The sequence below is a fragment of the Ceratotherium simum genome, chromosome 35 (assembly GCF_057802395.1).
Source record: "Ceratotherium simum simum isolate JZ-2026a chromosome 35, ASM5780239v1, whole genome shotgun sequence".
NCBI lineage: Eukaryota > Metazoa > Chordata > Mammalia > Perissodactyla > Rhinocerotidae > Ceratotherium > Ceratotherium simum.
The window spans coordinates 1488055-1510993 of NC_141934.1; the positions used below are offsets into that span (position 1 = coordinate 1488055).

A 22939-nucleotide genomic window follows, 5' to 3' on the forward strand; every position below is an offset into this window, starting at 1 on the left:
AGCATTCCATGACTATTAAAAAAGTCCACTACAGTTTAAAAAATTTTTTGAAATATAGTTTAAAATATTAATAGTCATGGAAATGCCTAAGGAAAAAAAACAGTGATTACCCTAAGTAGGGTCAGGACCAGGGGCAACATGGAAGCAGCTGCTACCAGGTAAGGGTGCGGTCGGTATTCAGTAGCTCACAGGGCTGTAGCTGTGGAGAAGATGCAAAAGCAATGTGGATAATATAGATGCAATCAAAGAAAGAAAAAAGAAACAGTGGTATCTTGGAGGTAAATACAATTTGCTCCGAGAGAGGTAACCTTTTATACGCAGTTTCTGTACCAATTCTTTAAGATATAACCTGGTAAAGTCCCTAACACCTCAAAATGTAAACCCTAATTTACTGCAAAATCTAGCTTTCTTAGATTCTGAGAGCCTGTAGGTTCTCAGGCTGGCGAACTATGAGGGGGGAAAAGGGAGAGAACCAAACTCAGGCCATTCCCCAGGGGAGATTAACGAAACTTTCACTCTGTAGAGATGACAGACCCGGGGCCCTCCTCGCCCCCTGGGACAGACATTCTGCACCCTAGCCCCTCAGTGATGCCTGCTCCCACCAGGGACGTCTCACCAACCCCACATGCCAGTGATCCAACGTCTTGACTGGAGTTTGAGGCTGTGGTTACCAATCACAGGGGCTGATAATAGCATTTTCCAGAGTTCAGCATGGGTCTTACAGCATATGTTCACGAAAAGGACTTTTAGACCACTCTCGAGTGAAACTGACAAACTGACATCCATGACGCGTAACCGGACACACTACAGGGGCAGGCAGCAGCAACCCCTCTGCCCACCCCCCCAACCCCCCAGGGACAGCTCTGCAGGAAAGCCCTGAGGCCTCCCTGAGGGCACGTAGCTGCCCCACCCACCTTGTGCTTACCGCCTGAGACCACAACACTCTGGAGAGGTCTGCTTTGCAAGTCTGTGGGTTGCTCTCAGCCAGGAGGTCTGGCCTTGGCCCTCCAACTGGGAAGCTGAGCCCCCTAAAATAAAAGCTTCAAGACTTACCTGGAGGAAGGCTTGAAGCTGGTGCTGCCACATCCACTAGGGATGGCATTTGGTTAGGGAGAAAATGAAGATACTGTTTCCTCCTTTCTGAACGCAGCCCGTCCTCCTGTTTAACCACAATTCGCTGCCAAGCTTTGGATCTTATCAGTTTAACAAAGGTGATCACTTCCTGGGGCCAGGAGAGCAGAGGTGGCTGAGGAATGGCCGTCTCCTCCTTGGTCACAGTCACCATGCTCAGGTCACCATGCTTGCTTCTGAGGGGCACGGCCAGACCAGACCCCACCCCCATCCCCGACGACGGAAACATGAACATGAACTCAGTCAGCAGCTAGCTCACAGCTACCGGAAGCAGTTAGCAATCTCTCTCTTTGCAGTGCCATCTTTCAGCTTTTGCAGGGGGCCAAAACTTCCCACAGGCACCTAATCCCAAGAAATCAAACCAAAGTACAGTGGAGGGGGCCCTGGAAACCTGATGGTAGCTGAGGCCGTGGGGATCTGCCCTACTTGCCCTGCTCTGCCCAAAGCCATGGATTTGAGGGATCACGGCCTGAGTCCTACAGACCATGGCAGTCCACAAAACCCCCTCTGGAAAAACTGCCTCCTTCAGGAACCTTGTGCCCAGCACACAGCTGACGACAGGGCCAGGAGAAAATTTGGCATGGGGCTCAGCAATGCCTGTCAGCCTTTCCTGCTCCCCTGGGCTGAGGACTGTGCACTCAGAGGAGTGGCAGCAACAGGAAGCCATCCTCCACCACGGGCTTGTGGTTAGGAGAAGAGCAAAACAGATAGGTGAAGGGAAGTTCGGATGAGACGTGTCAAAGCTCAAGAGGGCAGGATGGAAGGAGCATCCTGTGCAGTGCTCCCAGCTCCTAGGTCCCTTCCAAGGCCCGACAGCCCTTCCCGCCAGGGGCTCCCCTCTCCTGTGCTCAGCCAAATGCAGTCACAACCCAACCCCTCATTCACAAGACAGCAGGTGTGACCCAGGGTGAGTGGGTTTCTGACAAGGAGAAGGGGACAAGAATGAAAGAAAGCATTCCAGGTCCCCCTTTTCCTTATCTTACTGCCATCCATATTGGCCAAATTAACCTGGACTTTATTCTACAAAACATGTGTACCCCAACAAGCAGCAAGACGGATTTGAAAGGCTGACTGCTGTGGCACGTAGTGACGTACTCTTGCAGAACCCACTCCCTAATCAGCCCTCCGAGCCCAAGACTCCTGCGCCACAGTGTCACGCGCAAGACCAAGGTACAACCAAGGGCCCTTTCCTACCTCCAGCATCGGGACTCGGCACGGAACCCTTGGACGTTATTGTCCCCTCCAATCAGATATACGAAGTTGTTGAGCACCGCGATGCCCTGGTTGGACATGCGGGGGGCCAGGGAGGCGGTGAAGTGCTTCCACTCTCCTAGCAGGGGGTTCAGGTACTTGGCCTGGTCGCTGAGGACAGTGGACGGTGTGGAGTGAATGCCCCCGAAGCCCACAACGCACTGGAAGTCCGACCGCAGCTCCGTCTGCGGGCTCTGCAGGCTGGGTTGCAGGCTCTCGTTCCGGTGGTACATGAGGGCGCTGGCCACCATGTCTCTCAGTGGGCTGGGGTCCAGCTTGTCATGCAGCCGCTGGAGGACCTCGGCTTCCATCAGGGGAAACCGCACCGTCTCTAGGAGCTTGGGGGGCTCGTGCAGCGAGATCTGGTCGGCCTGCACCTGCTCCAGCGTGTAATGGTAGAGCAGGGCGCCCTCGTACACCTCCGTCTCGCAGGAGACCTCCAAGCGGTTGCTGCTGAGGAGGGAGTACACCTTCTCCAGGGGAAGCTGGCGGTACTTGTCAGTCCGTGAGAAGGCCACAAAGTTTTTGAGGATGTAGGTGTCCAGCTGCTCAGTCAGATGGCTCAAGTCAAATAGCTCCGCCAGCCGGTAGACGTCAAGGATATTCTCCTCATCCACCCAGGACATAAGGAAATCACAGCAGAAATGGATGATTTCTGGGATCTGTGAAGAGAACAAAACCCATTCAAGCCTGGGGACGGTGTCTGGGCGTGGGAGACAGCATGATGGCAGACAACGGGGCTTATGCAGCTGTCAGGTGTAGTTTCCCCTCAGCCCCCCCAAGAGACCCCACCCTTTCCTGATTTGGAGGCTGGCGTGGCCGCTCTCCCACAACAAACTAGAGACAACTGGGCCTCACTGCAGACTGACTGGGTTTAAATCCTGGCTCGGAAGTGGTCTGTGGCATGTTCTTTACCTCTCTGAGCCTCAGTTTCCTCATCCATAAAACAGGGATAGTTAAAGTGGGGAGGAACAAATGACAATGAGATAGTGCACAGGAACTACCTGGCACAGCATGGACCCCTGATATATGTCAGTTGCCTTTCAGATCAAAGTACTGGATATCCAGAGGAGCAGAAAGCAGCACAAATGTCAGCTATCCCTGGTTCGGAGGCCCCTCCGTGGGCCCTCTAGAAGACACCCAGCTCTGTTCTCTTGCCACAACCCCCACAACTGGAGGCCCAGCCAAAGCTGCAGGTCCAGGGAAGACACCCTCTGCCCCAGGAGCAGGGCCCGGAACTGCCCACACACTGTGAGCCGCCAGTAGCGCGTTCCCAGACACTCCCCCAGCACCCGTCCTGGGAACCTGATTCAGAGTTCTTGAAAAGCTGGACACCATCCTGCTTGGGCGGAGGCCTACGGGACTCCAGTTAGCGAGGAGGCTCCCAGGTGGCCTGCACCTTCCCTTTCCCAGCCGCACAGAAGACTGGTGGGTTGGAAGGCAGGCAAGAGAGAGAAGGCGCTTAGGTGGGAACTGACAGTTGGGCCACAAGGTTAAAGAGCACCCCGTGATCAGGTAACCAAAGCAAGGCAGAATGAAAGGACACAGAGGGAGGGGCTCTAGGGAAAGCTGCCCAGGTACTGCTCAATTCTTCAGGTAAACAGGATTTCAAATTTCTCTAAAAATGGGAATACCTCACTTATCCAGGATCATCAACAAATTAACTAGTGCACACAGAGTAATTCTGCTGGCATTTGAAGCTTATTAAATATGTTTAAAACCTTTTTATTTTTTCTGATTCAAAAGACATTTAGTGCTTGCCAGGTGATATGCTAAGGGCTGAATGGAAACCTGCAAAGTGCCACGTGCCTGTCTGCCCCCGACAGATGCCCCCACAGGGCTCTGTGAGGTCCCGACAGTCTTCACTGATCACCTGTTTTCTCCTCAGCAGGCACTTCTGCTTTGCTTCGTCTCCCTAAAATACTACTTCTGACTTGTCGTGGGCCAGGACACTGCAGACCAGGGTCTGGGTACAAGGGGAGAGCAAACAGCCCTCAGTGGGCCTGAGAAGCAGCTCCTGAAGAACCCAAGCCTCCTGGCACAAGGACTGTGTTACCCTCCCCTTCCCATCCTCATCAGAGCAGCGGGCCCTCTGCCAGGCGGACTCCCACAGAGGAATCCCACCAGGCCCACCCCGTGCAGGAGCCCCACAAGAGGCTCAGGGATGGGAACTCGTTTGCTGGGGGTGACCCAGTGGGAACGGTCTTGCTGGGATTCAGACCCTGGTCCCTGAGGACACCACAAAGAGTCTGAACCTGAGCTCATACAGGGCATAGCACATGGGGGCAAGCCACCAACAGTCACTGGCTACATGAACATAGGCCACTGGTGGGCCTATGGACTTGAAACTGTTATGCCAAGTAAAACTTGCTTTAAAAACAACGTTGCATAGAAGCTCATTTGTTAAAAATAAAACAAAACAAAGCTGGGTTGCTCGAGGTGAAGTGCAGCCTCCCCCTCCCGTGCTGCCCCTGGCAATGGCTTCGGAGCACTGGCCAAACCTCTGCCGTGAGCGATGGCGGGCTACAGCAGGTCTCTGGGCTGACAGATGGGAGAGGGAAAGTGGTGTTTGAGAAGATGGTTTGGTGTCGATGTGCGTGATGGATGCCGGGAAGAGAATAAGGCAGGGACTAGCTGGGAGGGAAAAACGGAGAGACAGAAGCCAGGTAAAGGTGAAGACCCGGAAACAGAGAACAGAGATAGCTACGGGTAATATTTACAAGGACGACTTGTCCAAACTTGGACACAGGGAACAAAGATGGAAGGGCTCAAGGAGACACAGAGGCTCTGCACCCAGGGCGCTGGCAGAATGCTTGTAGGAAACACAACCAGGGGAATGGGGAGGGAGTGTGTGGTGTGCAGGAGACGGACGCTGCTGGTGAGCCCTCTGGGTGGAAAGGTTCTGGAGGCAGCTGAATACAGGAGTTAACTGTTGCAAGAACTAGATGAGGGGTCCCAAAGCAACAACGACAAGGAGAGCGGGGACAGAAGAGATCCCTGAATAAAAGGAGGGGAAATTCCTTAGTCCTATAGGCTGCCTTAGCTCAACTCCACCTACCAATCAGGTATGGCAAGGCGAGCCTCACTCAAACCAACCCAACAAGCAAGGATCGAGGCCTCCCACCTGCCACTCTGAGTCACAGGGCACAGGGAGCTGCCAAGGCCCTGCCACACAGGGTGGGGCCTCCAGACCCTCTGAAAGTATTGGTTTTCCTATGACTTGAGTTTTTCCTGATTGCCCCAAACGTGCTCTGACTTGAAAAAAGGTCAGGATAACAAACTCAGCTTCAGCATGGCATTTCATTTCACTTTCAGGAAATGTGGGAAGAGATGTCTCTTGACCCAGATCTGGCCGCCTAATGGACAGCTCCTGAGAGCAAAGGCCATGCGCAGTCCCAGCCCCGTGTTGACTGTACCAACACCGCCGAGAGTTAACAGTCTTCTAAAAAGTAAGTTACACTATCTAAGCCTCAGGAAACTTTTTGAATTCCGTAGAAAAACAAGTATTCAAAGTTCAGTGACAAAAAGGAAAGCAGTTTCAAAGACATCGACAAGGCCAAGTGGAGAGGAGGGCAGAAAAGGTCTAGGCGATGCTGGGGGAAGTTCAGCTTTGCCAGATGCCCCCACACACAGGACATGACACACTCGGCCTAGGGTCAGCCACTCATTTACATGCAGAATCTTTTCAGCAGCAGGGAGACCCAGGTAGAGGGGAAAGAACCAGCAAAAGAGCAGAGGGCAAAGGCAGAGCAGGAGCCTGGGCCAGGAGGCCTTCAGAGCAGCTCTGCTTCAGCCGCCAGGGCTGGCTAAGCCACACACCACCCGAGAGCCTCCGCTCCGCCCGTGCTCTCCTTCACTGCCTGGTGTCCTCACCTGCCTGACCCATCCTCGTGCCACTGCCCGGTAGGCACCTGGGGAAACTCCACCCGGGTATGAATCTGCCCTGCTCAAATGAGGAGAGCCTCACCTGAAGCTGGCAGGCAGCGACCAGCGTCTCCTGGACATTGCTCAGGCTGAGCTCCAGCTCGGAGGTGTATATGAAATGCAGGATTTGGCACATGGCATTGTAGGACACACCATGGATCAGGACCTCTTCCTGCTCCATCTCCTTCAATCCCCCAGCAAACATTCCTCTGCAAAGTGAAAACATGAGAGAGTGAAGTTACACCAGTCAGGAGGCCAGCCCAGGCCGCAAAGAGCAAGAGCATCGGGAGCGGGGAGCGGGGAGCGGGCTGACCTGGCAGCACTGTGGGATGGGATGCTGGCTCGCTCTGAGCACTGAGTCATCTCACAGAAGGCACCCACGAGCTCCCAATCACGTTTGGGCAGCCATCCTAGGAACTGCCCTGTCTCCATTTCATGTGCCCCAGGGAGTTGCACATGAGCCCCCTGAAGGCAGGAGTCATGTCTGGCTTGATTGCTGTTGCATCCACTAGCAGGCTTCCTGGATCACAGCAGCAGCCCAGAGCATGTTATGAATGAATGAATGGAAACAAGAAAGAAATCATTCCATTCAACATATATTTACTGAGCGCCTACTAAAGGCCAGATACCATTCAAAGAGCGGAAGGAGCAACAGTGAAGTAAAGCAGCAAGATTCCCACGTACGCAGAGTTTAATGCTAAGGACGATGACAAAAAATTAAAAAGTGAGGTATTTCAGATTGTGGAAATGCCAGGAAGGAGTGCAATAGGGCATCTGATCTAGGAGTGCCAGCTGGAAAAGCGGAGCAGGTAGAGAGCGATGAGGGGCAGAGAGGACCCACTGTGAGGAACTGAGATGAGGCTGAGCAGCACCTCACCAGCTAGTGGACGGTGTTCCAGGTGGAGGAAACAGGAACCCAAGTCCCAGGGCAAGCATGAACTTGTGCCCGCAGGGCAGCCAGGGCGAGGAGGAAGTGAACGGGGAGGTGAGACAGGGCCAGGTCCTTCTACCCCCAGGGCAGGGTAGAGTCCGGATTGAAATCCAAGCATAACGAGGCGCTGTTGGGGAATTTTATTCAGGAGAGTGGTGTGAGCTGACTGACTTTTCAGACTCAGTGCTTACTGGCCAGAGCAGAGAGGCTAGAGAAGAGGCAGGAAGGTTTCTGCAGGCCTGGGGAGTGCCATGTGGCTGGAGAGCTATAGTTGAGACTACCCTGGGGCCAAGTGGAGAAAACATGCTGATGGACTGGATCTAGGAAAGCAGGGGAGGAGTCAGGGCCCTCGGCTGTGGTCATGGTGCAGCAGCAGGGTGGACGGGGACTTGGGATAAACAGGGTCAAAGAGGGCAGCAAAGTCCCACTGTGGCACCATCAGTGTGAGGCACCCCTGAGGCATCCCAGTGGAGACATTAATTAGGTGTGCAGAGTGGAGAGGCAGTGGTCAAGAGAGGCATCAGGGCTAAAATATGACAGTCAGCAACATGGAGATGATAGAATAACCATCTTTACATTTTTTTGTGTGTGTGTGTGAGGAAGATCAGCCCTGAGCTAACATCCATGCTAATCATCCTCCTTTTGCTGAGGTAGACCGGCTCTGAGCTAATATCTATTGCCAATCCTCCTCCTTTTTTTCCCCAAAGCCCCAGTAGATAGTTGCATGTCATAGTTGCACATCCTGCTAGTTGCTGTATGTGGGATGCCACCTCAGCATGGCTGGAGGAGCGGTGCGTTGGTGCGCGCCCAGGATCCGAACCCGGGCCGCCAGTAGCGGAGCGTGTGCACTTAACCGCTAAGCCACGGCACTGGCCCCCACATTTTGTTTATTTTTTGACTAGGTGACACATATACTGGGTAGAAGACAAAATATGTAAAAGGGTTAAAGTCTGTTTCCCTCGCTTCTCTGCTCCCAGCCACCAGTCCCCCTCCCCAGGGCAGCGCTATCCCCAGGGGCAGTTCATGAACCTTATATTCCGCATCATGCTTTGACTTAACAATACACCTTGGAAATAGCTCCTGATTGGTACACACAGGGCTGACGCTCTCCCTGAAAGGCTATCATAACTGATTTACCTGCTCCTGCTGGGGTACACTTGGGTTACTTCTAATCCCCCATCATTTCACCCAATGAATGGATGGCCTTACCCCTACGACATTTTGCTTATGTGCTGCCAGGATTAATTCCTACGAAAGGAACTGCTGGGACAAAAAGTTTATATAGATTTGCACTTCAATAGTATTGCCCCATGCTATCAACCTTGTAAGGGAGAAACCCTGTAACAAATGGGACAGATAATCTTGTCAAATGTTTAACAGTCACTTCTATTTTCTTTTCTGACTAGTTCACACACTTTGCCTAATTTCTATTAGACTCTCTGCCTTGTCAATTTGAAGAACTCTGCCCTTTTTGGATGAGCTGAATTTCTTTTTTCTACCTCAAATCTTTTGATTTTATGATGCTTTTTGCCATGCAGAAGTTTCTCTGTTTTGAATGCAAATTTATCATTTTCTTTTTTGCCTGTGAGCTTTGCGTCAAACAGAAAGGCTTTCTCTTTCTGAAATTACATTGAAAAACACTCCCCCATGTTTTCCTCTAGTTTTTTGGTTTAATCTTTCACATTTAAAATTGTTGCTCCAGGGCCGGCCCCACGGCTTAGTGGTTAAGTGCGCGCGCTCTGCTGCTGGCGGCCCGGGGTTCGGATCCCGGGCGCGCACCGACACACTGCTTCTCCGGCCATGCTGAGGCCACGTCCCACATACAGCAACTAGAAGGATGTGCAGCTATGACATACAACTATCTACTGGGGCTTTGGGGGAAAAAAAATAAATAAATAAAAATTAAAAAAAAAAAAAAGAAACTGCTAAACTGTTAAAATTGTTGCTCCACCTGAAATTTATTTTGGTACAAGGTGTGAAGCAAGGGTCCCACTTTCTGGTTTTCCAGATGGTAACCCTGCTATCACCTTCCCCCACTTGTGATGTCATCTTCATCACACAGAAAGGTCCTGATGGGGTGGTGTCTGTGTCCAAACTCCCTATATCCTTTTCCAATCATCTATCCATCTCCATGCACCAGAAGCACAGTTTCAATTACTGCAGCTTCGTAATATGTATTAACATAGGGTAAGGCCAGTCTCCTTTCATTACCTTTGTTTTCAACACTTCCCTGGCCATTGCTTGCTTTTTTAAATCTGGACTTTAGAATCAGTGTGTGCAACTCCCCCCAGGAAACTCTCTTGGTATTTTCATTGGGAACATGTTAAACATCTAGATTGATGTAGAGAGAGCCAGCATCTCTGTAATGGACATGGTGTGCTTGTCGGCCAAGCCAGCCTCGGGATCTCTTTGGAGGTCTTGCAGGTCACCTCCCCACAGACCTGGCACATATATGTTATGTTTACTCCTAGACATATTACTCCACACGCAGCACCTCGGCATGCTGTCCCATGTTTCTCAGTACTTTGACTCACTCTTTGGAGTGGTCTGGCCAGCTCTCTGGGACTTTCCAGAACTGTGCTATTGCATGCCCAAGACCTCCAGGACCACATCAGCCACAGTGGGGACGGCAACACTGGAGCACTGACCCCTCGAGCAGGGTGTGGGCACTTGGATTGACTCAGACAGACTTTACCATCTTAAGAAAGGATACATGCAATGCGTGGACCTTGACTGGATCCTGAATGGAGCAGGGAGGGAGGAGATGTAAGACGTTTTGGAAATAATTATGAAAATGTAAATATGGACTCAATACCAGATGAACTTATAGAACGACCGTAAATTTTCTCAGATTTATAATGATATCATAGATGTGTTAGAGAAGGTCCTTATTCTTAGAAGCACACTGAAGTATTGTGAGAAAAACTGTCATATCTGCAACTTACTCTGAAGTGCATATGGCAAAGTGTCAATCCCTGATGAACCCAGGCAAAGGGCACAGGTGCTCACTATGTCTATCCTTCAACTTTTCCATATGATTGATGTCTTTCAAAATAAGAGGGAGTGGAAAAAAAAGGCCAAAAATATATATATATATATCTACTCCTTTTTTGTTTTTGCTGTTTTTAACCAAAAATGGGTGTTTAATTCTTTACCATAGTCTTACTGTTTCTGTAACTCTGAAATTATGTCAAAATAAAAACTTAAAAGGAGAAAAAAATTTTAAAAGATGTTCACACCTCATACCCATTAGGATGGCCACCACCAAAAAAACAAAATAACAAGTGTTGGCGAGGATATGGAGAAATGGGAACCCTTGTGCACTGTCAGTGGGAATGTAAAATGGTGCAGCTGCTGTGGAAAACAGTATGGTGGTTCCTCAAAAATTAAATATAGAATCACCATATGATCCAGCAATTCCACTTCTGGGTATATATCCAAAAGAACTGAAAGCAGAGTCTCGAAGAGATATTCATACATCCATGCTCGTAGCAGCACTATTCACAATAGCCAAGAGGCAGAAACAACCCGACTGTCCGGCGACAGACGAATGGATAAATAAAATGCGGTATATCCATACAACAGAATATTGTTCAGCCTTAAAAAGAAAAGAAATTCTGAAACCTGCTACAACATGGATGAACCTTGAAGGTATACATTATGCTAAGTGAAAGAAGCCAGTCACAAAACAACAAATATATGATTCCACTTATAAAAGGTCCCTAGAGTAGTCAAATCACAGAAACAGAAAGTAGAATGGTGGTTACCAGGGGCTAGGGGGAGAAGGGAATGGAGAGCTGTTGTTTAACGGGTACAGAGTTTCAGTTTTGCAAGATAAGAATGTTCTGGAGATTGGATGAACACTACTGAGCTAAACACTTAAAAATGATTAAGATGGCAAATTTTATGCTATGTGTCTGTTTTTTTTCTTTTTCCTGTGAGGAAGACCAGCCCTGAGCCAACATCTGATGCCAATCCTCCTTTTTTTGCTGAGGAAGATTGGCCCTGGGCTAACATCCGCGCGCATCTTCCTGTACTTTATATGGGACGCCACCACAGTGTGGCTTGACAAGCGGCGCGTCGGTGTGCGTCCGGGATCCGAACTGATGAACCCCGGGGCCACCAAAGCCTGCACCACTGGGCCGGCCCCTGTGCTATGTGTTTTTTAAAATCACAATTGAAAAAAAAAAGAGGGGCCGGCCTGGAGGCGTAGCAGTTAAATTCACACGTTCCGCTTCAGCAGCCCAGGGTTCACTGGTTCAGATCCTGGGCATGGACCTACTCACTGCTCATCAAGCCATGCTGAGGCAGCGTCCCACATAGAAGAGCTACAACTTTACAACTATGATACACAACTATGTCCTGGGGGTTTGGGGAGAAAAAAGAAAAAAAAAGAAGAAGATTGGCAACAGATGTTAGCACAGGGCCAATCTTCCTCGAAAAAACAAAAATGTGCACCAAGTACCCAGCAGTAGGAGACCAACCAAATAAGTGGAGGGCACGCACACCACAGAACACTGCACAGAACAAGGACCACCTATACTGCCAGGATGTCACAACCGGACGTCACAAGGTGCTAGTGAGCTGTCTCTGATGTAAGGTGGGGGAACATTTCCTGTGTGGGCTTGTTTAGGCCGCCAATCCCTCTTCCAAACCCTTGAGGTCAAGTGTGTTTCAGAATTCAGACAGTTTCAACTGCAGAAACCTGTACCCATGCCATATAAGATGTCACATCCCCCATGGGGTCTAGCTCAGTACCTCATATCCAAACACCTTAATGTTTCCAAAGCAAAATGTATAAAAATGCACACTAAGTAGGATAAAAATATAATTAGGGGGCCGGCCCCGTGGCTTAGTGGTTAAGTGCACATGCTCCACTACTGGCGGCCCGGGTTTGGATCCCGGCCGCGCACCAATGCACCGCTTGTCCGGCCATGCTGAGGCGGCGTCCCACATACAGTAACTAGAAGGATGTGCAACTACGACATACAACTATCTACTAGGGCTTTGGGGAGAAAAATGGGAGGAAAAAAAAGGAGGAGGATTGGCAATGGATGTTAGCTTAGGGCCAGTCTTCCTCAGCAAAAAGAGAATTGGCATGGATGTTAGCTCAGGGCTATCTTCCTCACAAATAAATAAATAAATAAATAAAACTAAGGAAGGGATGTGATGACTCAGGGAGGCCATATACAGGACAGAGCCCTTGGGTCTCTCTCACACGCAGCTGTCGGGGAGAAGCCCAGGAACCAGCCCAAGAGAAGTATACAGGGCAAGCAAGCGAGCACAGGGTCACAGGAGCCAAAAGAGATGTGCAGTGGGAAGTTATTAACACAAGCCAAAAAAGAAGACCTAAGATGCAGTGTAACCAGTCAATTCCTAAACCATGCATAGAGTGCATACCAAAGAAGGTTTCCTGCTGGGGGGGGGGGGGGTGCAAGGGGTCAGCAGCCTTCTGTGGGGTGGGTCTGGGCCTGAGAGCCAGAGGCTGGGAAAAGGTGAGAGACAACTAGGGAAGGATCCCCAGAGGAGGAGGCACCTCAGCTGGGCCTGGAAGGAAGACAACGCTCTGCAGGGCAGGAAAGGCAGAGAAGGGCAGCACTGCTGAGAGTAACAGCAAAAGCACAGAGGCAAGAAAGCCGTGGAGCACAACAGGACAACAGTCGACCTGGCTCAGGGCTCCCCAAAGGAGGACAGGTGGACAAACAGTGGGAGAGGAGACTGGGACAGGGGAACCTCCCAGAGTTCGTGGTGCCAGGGGACCAGTGAACACACCCAGCTTAGGGGCAGCGATTCTCAACCCTGAGTCACCACACACTGGGGCAGGTCCGCCAGCAGTGAAGAGTATCATGCGTGGCTTAAAACTTAACATCGCAAAAGTGCTTCCTGTTCTTCATAAAATAACTCAAACACTGCAGTAACGGGTGAAAGTCAGCCTTCAGTTCCCATCTCCCTTGCTCAACTCCGAGAGGTCAGCGTACATCCTTCCAGACCTTCAAAGTGGGCTCATGTTACACACTGTCCTGCACCTTCCCACTCCCTAATGCCTGGTGCTCACCCTCTCCCTCATCAGGAACCAATCCACCAGCTTATAACCTGTTGCAGTGGACACCCTCGAAGAACAGAAGGGTCATCGTCAGCACCCCCTGCACCACGTCACTCAGTACCTGCCATGACATCCCACAGGACAGACATCCAAACATCCACTGCAGGGCCCAGGCTACAGGCCAACCCACCCTCCAAAGCCCTTCTCTCTATCCTTGTTCACATCAGACAGTATAAACTTTTCTCATGTTCACCAGTCTTACTGGGGAAAAAGTGATCCTTTACCATTTTAACCTAAATCAAATAACTGAAAGGAATAATAATAAAATAAACATGGGAAAGTTTGGGAATGATCCATTTCATGCGTCTGTGTATGTGTGTGCCTCCATCTGAAATGAGTCTGGGTTGTCCTAATGTTGTTGTCACTCCCCACCCACCCCTACTCCCAATGGAAGGGGGTATCAACATGCACAGTGACCACACCTGAGAGGGGAGGTACTCCCATGAGAGGTCCACCTGAGGATGGCTGTGGAAAGGGATAGGAATCGCTCCTGGAGGGTGTGGAAAGCCACAGGTTTCGATCACTTAGGGAAAGGCAGCATCCATAACTGTCCTTTCGGAAGCGTGGTATGACACTGACGGTCAGGATGGGCTGCATGGAGAGAGGAGCTCTGGCCTGAAGGGGCTCGAGGGTGCATCAAAGAGGCCCCACTGATTCCAGAGCTCCCTGTTGGCCCCTCCCACATAGGCCCTAAGCTGGCTGTCCCTCTGCCAGGAAGGCCCCAAGTCCTCCCTGCAGGTGGTTCTCAGCAACCCCATCCTACCCACCATCCTGTAAGTTACCTTGAAGCTTAGTAAAGACCTCGGCTAGACCCCCACCACCCATGAACTGAAGGGACGCTGCTGTCCCCGGACATGTCTGCTCCAAGGCATCAGTGGGTCATGCTTTCCATAAACTCCTTCTGGAGAACAGGAGGCACTTAAATAATATACTAATATTTTGCTCGCTAGTTCCTAAAACCAAAAAATGAGAACTACAACTGAGACTTGACAAAAAAATTAAATAGAATCAGAAATGGAATGGAACAACTCAGGCTGCGAGTCTCGTGCCACCCTGGCTGATGGCTGCGGGTGGGGCCCTCACTCTGAGCCTCATCTCGCCTGTGTGAAATGGGGGCAGTGGCACCAATTCCTCCCAATGTGCCAAGTGCTGGGATAGGGTCATGTAGGAGGCCATGATAAACCCCAGAGGGACCACAGAACCCACAGGGAGGGTCAGAGGCAGAGACCCAAGGGATGAGAAGGTGTCAGCAGAAGGTGGATGGCCAGGGAAGGGGCACAAAAGGGGTGACTGCACACAGCATAGCTGCATGGATGATGTGTATAGCATACTCACCTGACCTCAGCTTCAGACCCACAGGGACCAGAGGTCCTGAGAAGTGACCAGGGCTCGTGTGGGCCTCCAGGTTGCATTACAAGAACACTGGGAGGTGGGGGTGGGGGTGTGTGTGTATGTAAAAGACTAAGGCATAAAGTGTTATTATGTATTAAAAAAAGATACGTGTGGGGCCAGCCCGGTAGCACAGTAGTTAAGTTTGCACGCTCCACTTCAGCAGTCCGGGGTTCCCGGGGTTCCCGGGGTCGGATCCCAGGCCTGGACCTACACACTGCTCATCAAGCCATGCTGTGGCGGCATCACACATACAAAATAGAGGAAGACTGGCACAGATGTTAGCTCAGGGACACTCTTCCTCACACACACAGAAAAGATGTGTGTGTGTATAAAGAGAGAGACAGCAAATGTAGCAAAATGTTAACAATCGGTATGCAGGTGTTCATAATACTATTCTTTCAACTTTTCCACAAATTTGAAATTTTTCAAAATGAAATGTTTTATACCAAGATGTTGTACTTATAGCAGAAAATTCATTTTATAAAGTGCAATATTACAAGTAAAGCCAAGTATATCATCTTAAAAAGAAAAGAAAAAAGATAATGTGACCTAGAGACGGGAAGGCTGAAAGAAAAACAAACAAAACAAACCCTAAGACCTCGTCTGTCTCTCTTCCTGTTGAACAAATTGCCAAACGAGCGGTGGGAGAAGCTCAAGGAGGAGACCTGGCAGCTTCTGGCTGGCTAGCATGTTTCCCTAGTGGAGCCAGGATTACTTGTGTTATTTTACTTACGAGAACAGGTGTACGTAACTCACCTGAAGTAATCGCAGGACGCGGCCAGCAAGATGCGATGGGCCTCGATGTGTCTCCCCTCCACCACCAGGACGACGTCAAAGAGGATGCCGCTGTCCCGGAGAGCCAGCAGCCCCCGGAGCAGGGCCTGGGAGTGCTGCGCGCTCCGGTAGGTGTTGTTGACACAGTGTGGGTGTGAGGGCTGCGCAGGCAACTTGCACGGCTGGGTGAACTCCTGCTCCTCTGCCATTCTGACCACACCAGACCTCACCACTGCGGCCGTCAGCTGGCAACACAGAGGGGGCGGGAATGAGCCAGGGAAGCAACACCACATCAGGGAGGCAACACCACACTGTGCATGACCGGCCAGCTCTGCTCCCAGTGGCACCTCTGCTCACTGCGCTCCAGCTTCCCTGTGCTTTCTCTGTAATCTCAAACCCCTTAATTCCCTCTCCCCTCCCACCACTCGTCCAAACTTGGGGCCTTCTCCCTGATGACCTATGTCCCTTCATCACCAAGAGTCTTCACCCCATTGTATGTCCTTCAGCATCACTGTGAAACAAAAAGGTTCTGGAGACAGATCGACCTGGGTTGGAGCCCCTGCCCCACCATGGACTCACTGCAGACCAACTTGAGTCTCAGGTTTCTCAACTGAAAAAAGCGAAACAGATGTCCCCAGCTCATCAGGGAAAGCTAAAATTAGTACACGATGAACATAAAGCACCAGCACCGACCAGGTGCTCAAGGGCTCCTCCTCTCACCCACTAAGAACAAAACTGGGTTCCCCCAGGGCTGGCCTGGTGGCGCAGCAGTTAAGTGCACACGCTCCCGCTGCAGGGGTTCACAGGTTCGGATCCCAGGTGCACACCAACACACCGCTTGTCAAGCCACACTGTGGCAGGCATCCCACATATAAAGTAGAGGAAGATGGGAACGGATGTTGGCTCAGGGCCAATCTTCCTCAGCAAGAAGAGGAGGATTGGCAACAGATGTTAGCTCAGGGCTGATCTTCCTCACAAAAAAAAAAAAAAGGAACAAAACTGCATTCCCCCACAGAGGAATGGGTGCACAGAAACGACAACAGGCCTGAGTGATGGTCAGGAGACCCAGGGGAGGGCCCAGAGCCTACCTTCTTTTACCAAGATTCTGAGAGTCAAGCACAGTAACTTTGACTAGACCTAGTGCAGATTCGAGATCATCTGCATCGTGTTTTAAATTCAAGGTTACCTTCTAATAATCGAGTCAGTATACTACAAAAAAAAAAAACCCTGATTTGAATAGGAGCTTAAGAAACCCAATCAGTAAAACAAACCTACTGCAAACACTTTGGCTGTGCACTCCGAACCAGCCAGAATTGACCAAGCACAGTCAGCTGCTCCAAGTCAGGGGATGGCCAGTCCTGCACCACACAGTGTGGCCAGGCTTCGCACTCTGCAGGCCACAGCACAGCCAGCTAGCAGGTGGGGTCCCGGGGGCCACCTGCCACACAACCATGAACATTTGCCTTCCCCACCTCTGGTTACTCCACTATCCCCTTCCCAAATTTACTTCTTCTCCAATTCCCTACTGTATCTTTAAAAGAGAAAATGAAAAATATATTCTACTATAAAACTTGCCAGGGGCCGGCCCCGTGGCTTAGCGGTCAAGTGCGCGCGCTCCGCTGCTGGCGGCCCGGGTTTGGATCCCAGGCGTGCACCGACGCACCGCTTCTCCGGCCATGCTGAGGCCACATCCCACATACAGCAACTAGAAGGATGTGCAGCTATGACATACAACTATCTACTGGGGCTTTGGGGGGAAAAAATAAATACATAAATAAAATCTTTAAAACTTGCCAAAACCAAGAGGCCTCTTTCCTCATTACTGGGGCTCAGCAGCACTACCCCCAACTACCTCCTCCTCCTTCACCAGGACCTGCTTCCTCTTGACCCTCCACTGCTTCGCATCCAACACGCTCAACTCTCCTCTGTGCTGGCCCCCTCAGTTGGCCTCTGCCCACCCACGCTCTCCTTCCTCTCCACCCTGGACTGGCTTGTGCAGAAACGGCCAGAGCCAAGGCGTATCCCCCTGCTGATCACCTCTCACGTCTGGAAACTCTGCCCTACGACAATGCCCCATTTTCTGACCTCTTCCCCTCACCAACACACCCCGCCCCAGCCCACCCCTCTTTCCCAAGAGCCTACCCTGCATTCCTCCAGCTCGATGCCTAATACAGCCAGCAACCCTCCCAACTGATCCAGTTCTGCTACTGGTACAGCTACCATTTCCAGATCAGAAACCTCATGGTCTCAATGATCTCTTTTCCTTTCTATCCCTCGTGTCCTATCAGACCCTCTAGTTCAGATTCCTTCTCCTCTCCCATCTCAAGACAGTCATCCCATTATTCCTCCACGGCCACCACTCTGGGTGAGACCGCAGCAATGGCACCCCAACTGGTTTCCTACCTCCTGCCCCATCCTCCCCAAATGCCCCAGAGTGTGCCACCTGTCAAGTGCTGGCTCCATACTGCCTCCTGCTTGGGGTTCTTCGTGATCAGGCACAAAACGCTCCTTCCCCTGTAGCCTGTCAGTAGCCCTTAGACCAAAAGAGCCACCTGTCATCCTCTGAACACCTTCAGACTCCCATCCAGGCCTTCCTGTCTCTTATAACCCTGTATCAGTCAAGGTCTAGCTCAATCACTTCTATCACTGTGTCAAGAACACGACAGGTGTGGTCCACCACTAAAGCTATCCTATCTACCTACCTCAAGGAGATTTTGTCTCCTTGAGGGCTGGGGCTTTATCTCACTCACACCTCAACGCCCCATGGCTGGTTGCACCACTTGCCAACCACCCGACTCTGGGTACTTAGCTCACATCTCCAAGCCTGAGCTTCCTCCTAGCCACCAGGACAATCATGGAGTCAAGAGGGCCTCCTTCTCTGGGGGTGGCTGTGAGGACCGACTGCCCCAACAGACATCAGGCCCCCTGGTGGGTCCCCACCGGCTGTGAGCAAAGCAGCCTCTCTGTCCTCTTGGGAAGGGATGGACAGCAGCTACACCTACTGTGAGTACAGAGTACAATGCAATGAGAAGACCACTTCCTTGGGCAGACAAAGCACATTCATCAAGCACAATTTAAGGAACTAAGCTAGGTGCTGAGGGAGGTGTGAAGAAAAATGAACCAATTCTCTACTCTGAAGGAGCACAGCTCCGAGTGCAACACATTCAAGACCACACATCACAGCCTTGTTCATAAAGCAAGCACTGGCTGTGACCAGAATGTCCATCCTCAAGGGAATGGGTGTTGCAGCACAGTGGTTAGACACAACACTAGACAACCGCTGAAATGAGCAAACTAGAACTCAACCCACAGTCATCAACGTGGAGAAATCTCAAAGCCATGCAGAGAAAGAAAAGCACATTGCAGAATACATAGACGTCCCTCAGCATCCATGAGGTATTGGTTCCAGGACCTCCTGCAGACACCAAAATCTGTGGACGCTCAAGTCTCTTATATAAAATGGCATAGTATTTGCATATAACCTATGCACACCATCCCGTACACTTTAAATCATCTCTAGATTACTTATAATACCTAACAGAATAAAATGCTACGTAAATAGTTGTTATACTGTATTGCTTAGGGAATAATGACAAGAAAAAAGTCTGTAGATGTTCAGTACAGACACAACCACCATAGGCCTTTTGATCTGAGGTTGGCTGAATCTGCAGATGCAGAACCCGAAGATACCAAAGGCCAACTATATGGTACAATTTCGTTTACAAAAAGCTTGAAAATACACAATACTGTCCAATATTGCTTATAGACAGGTGTTATGTATAAAATAGTATAGACACATTATAGGAATTCAGGGTCATGATTATCTCCAGGAAGGAAAAATGGAATGTTTTATTTCTTTAAAAAAAAAAAAATCAAGGGGCTGGCCCCGTGGCATAGCAGTTAAGTTCACACGCTCTGCTTTGGCACAACTTGTCCAACGCACCACTTGTCAAGCCATGCTGTGGCAAGCCCCCCATATAAAGTAGAGGAAGATGGGCACAGATGTTAGCCCAGGGCCAATTTTCCTCAGCAAAATGAGGAGCATTGGCAACGGATGTTAGCTCAGGGCTAATCTTTCTCTCTCACACACACACACACACACACACACACACACACACACACACAAATCAAGTAAGACAAAACATTAGGATCTGATAAGAGAAGGTGGTATGTTATTTTCTGTACCTTTTTGTCAATGTGAAATATTTAATAATAAAATTCTAAAACTTACTTCTGAATATGTAATACATTCACATGATTCAAATTCAAAAGGCACAGAAAGGTATATTAAGAAACTTAAATTTCCTTCCCACTTATGCCCCAACCAGATCCTCTCCCAGAGGAAACTACTAGTATTCTACTTTCACATATGTCCTTCAGGGTGGCAGCTATGGATTCACAGGCAAATCTGTAAATCTACATTTCCCCTCTTTTATTAGCTTTTGCATATGATAATTTCATATCCCTCCCACAGTCCATTGTATGGAAACCCTATTTTATTTAACCAATCCTTTTCAGAGAGACATCTGGGTTTCCTCCAATTGTTTGCTATTGCCAATAGTTTTGCACTGAAAATCATCTAGATGTGTCATAAAAGCAGCAGTTATCTGAGGAAAATTTCCTAGATACAGAACTGCTGGATCATTTTAATTTTAATGTATATTTGTCATTTTAACAGATATTGCCAAATCGCCCTCAACAGAGTTTTTATCAATTTATTCTCTCACCAGCAAAGTATGAGAACCTGATTCCAACCACTGTCTAGCTCACCAATAGTGTTTCTTTTTAATCTTTGCTGACTTAGACGAAAAGCAGCATTTCACAGCGTAACTACATTTCAGTCATTGACAAATTTCAAAAAATAAAACACTAAGTCGAACGCAGCACATACTTTGTGATTCCTTTCCCATGCCTGTTTTTCTGAAACAAAAAATGTTCTTAGGAGCTCACTCCGTGACACCTTCACCCTCTTACTCATTTTACAGGGGTTACTCTATCATGAAGCCCTTCCCTCGATTTACTTCCCTATGGACCCATAACATTCCCGGTTCTTGTCATCACAAACAAGGCCCCTCCACACCATGCTGTTCAAAGCTTGAGGGGAGCAGGAAGGAAGTTTTATGTCTCAAGTAGGTACAAACTGAGGAGATAATATTAATTTTTATGAACTCATGGAGTCAAAAGCATTTTTGAACATTTTCAACTCAACACCATTTACTGAATATGCACCCTTGGTCCACTCTAAGGCCCCAAAACAGTGTCTACTCTCAACGAACCCCAATCCTTGGCAGCATGAAGCAAGGTCTGCAACAAAGGAAAAGGGGGCAGCTCGGGAAGAGGAGGGGCGGGAGTGGGTCCTAACTTCCAAAGAGGGGAGCCTTCACACGGGTGCCCACTCGGAGGCACTCTGGAATGAGTCTCCCAGAAAGGAGAGTCGGAGCATCTTGGCGCGGCGAACCTGCGGCCCAGGCCCGGCCCGACAGGGGCCCGGCACGAGAGGGGCGCCGGGAGGGGCCAGGGGCAGAGGTGGTGGCGGCCCCGCGGCTCCCGCCTGCCCAGGACTGGAAACAGTCATAAGTGGCGGTCGAGGCTTGGGGACCCAGAGATTTTGCGCTCACGGCGCGACCTCCGTCTTCTCTCAGGAAACCGCGCGAGCTGCCGAGGCTGCGCTCCCTCGGCCCGGGCGCGCGGCTGAGGAAACTGAGGCTCGCAGGCCGAGGTCCAAGGTCACGCCAGGTGGCAGCAGCCCCGCCCCGCCATCCTGTTGCAGGACCCGCCGCGCAGCGCCGGTGGTCGCGGCAGGCAGGCCGCGCTCGGACACACCGCGGGCGACAGGGCCGGCTCGGGGGCCAGGAGACCGGCGGGGCCCGCAGCGGCGCGGAGGCTAGGGACCTCGGCGAGCGCCAGATGCCAGCCTGGCCGCGCCCGGGGGTCCCGCCCGCCACGTCAGGCCCCGGGCTCGCCTCCGGCCGCCGCCCCCGCGCCTCCGGCCTGCGCCCGCCCCCGCGACCCCCGCGCTGCTCGCCGGGGCGCCGCGGCCGCCCCCGCCCGCCGCTTGAGCTCCCTGCCGCCCTGCCCGGCCCGCGCCTCGCAGCTCACCTGGAGCCGCAGCAACCCGAGGCCGCACTCGCGGGAGGCGGGGGCGGGGCGCGCGGGCGCGGGGCGGGGCCTCGGCGCATCACGTGGCCGCGCCGCGCAGGCGCCAGGTGGGCGTGGACGGAGGCCGGGGGGCACTGGGCGGGGGGCGCTGAGCCGGGCTGGGGAGGAGGGACGCCGCACGTTACCGCCTTCCGTGGGGGTGGCTCCCGCCTTGGTTCAGCGGAGAAAGGCCGTCGTTGTCCGGGTGGTGGTGCGTTTCCGCACCTGGCACAGCTCCTGGCACCTGCCGGGGCTGAACGAATGAATGAGTGACTAAGTGAAGGAATGCCTTTTGGCGAGGGTCGCGCCCTGTAAATCTATTTCCTTCTTCCTTCCCTCAGTCCCTTCCTCATTCCCTCCTTCACTCACTCTCGCTCACACATTCATTCCCTCTCTACTTCCCTCCCTCCCTCCCTCATTCATTCCCTCCCGCTTCATCCCTTCTCTCAGTCATTCTCTCATTCATTCCCTCTCTCTTTCACTCCCTCCCTCCCTTATTCCCTCCTTCATTTACTCATTCCCTCCCTCCCTCCCTCGTGGTCCCACAAATTGTCTGTGCCTCTGCTGGTCCCCTGCCCTCTGCTGGGTTTTGGGGAGAAGAGATAAACACAGCCAGTATGAACGGTGTTTTCCTGTTTACTGTGAGATTCTGGAGTAAATCCAATTCCTAGCCCAAAGGCCTGGTCCCGGCAGTCCACCAGGAGGCTCTTGGTGTTCATCCTCTAAGGGGATCCAATCCTCCGAGGGGCATCTGTAAGGGCTGTGTCCAGAGGTTAGAGCTAGCAGAGCCCCGTGATCGTGATGGAGGGGGTCAGGGCTTTGAGAGGGCCTGTGGAGGGTGGGGATAGCTGTGGGGGGAGGATATGGCTAGGGTTGGCTCGTGGTTAAAAAGAAAGGTGGAAGGGAATGTAGAAGAGGAAGAAAATAAATGAAAGAGAAGCACTGTCCTGGCTGAGCCCAGAGAGCTGCCTGAGGGTCCAGACAAGGGCCAGGAGAGTAGAACCAGCCTCCAGGAGCAGAGATTCCCAATGTCAGTAGGCTTCTGGGAAGGCTTTCTGGAAGAGGTGACCCCCCAGCTGTGTAACAGATGAGGACTTTTGGAGAGCAGGAAAAGCATTCAGGAAGGAGACAGTGTCAGCAAAGGCATGGAGGTGAGATCCAGTGAAATGAGTGGTCAGGAGGCCACCAGGAGTTTCTGAGCCTGAAAGGAAAGTTGGAGACCAAACTCTTGCCCTCTAGAGGTGCACGTGGCCCTGAGGGCAGCCTTCAGCCAGGATGGGCAGATGCCAACTTGT

General features: G+C 51.2%; 1 protein-coding gene across 3 annotated transcripts in view; it reads right to left on the reverse strand.

Moving 5' to 3' along the window:
* Positions 1-21642, reverse strand: part of KLHL22 (kelch like family member 22) — a 37726-nt gene extending 16084 nt beyond the window's left edge. The window contains exons 1-4 of one of the 3 annotated variants that reach the window (XM_087423759.1): positions 21606-21642; positions 15489-15751; positions 6350-6515; positions 2326-3044 (exon numbers count right to left, since the gene is read on the reverse strand). In XM_087423759.1, coding sequence (XP_087279885.1) covers positions 2326-3044; positions 6350-6515; positions 15489-15715 — 1112 coding nt within the window. In that variant the 5' untranslated portion in view covers positions 15716-15751; positions 21606-21642. Of the gene's footprint in view, positions 1-2325; positions 3045-6349; positions 6516-15488; positions 15917-16781; positions 17529-21605 lie in introns of those variants that run through there. The other 2 variants (XM_087423760.1, XM_004442359.3) reach the window with 2 other exon arrangements.
* Positions 21643-22939: the final 1297 nt, after the last annotated feature.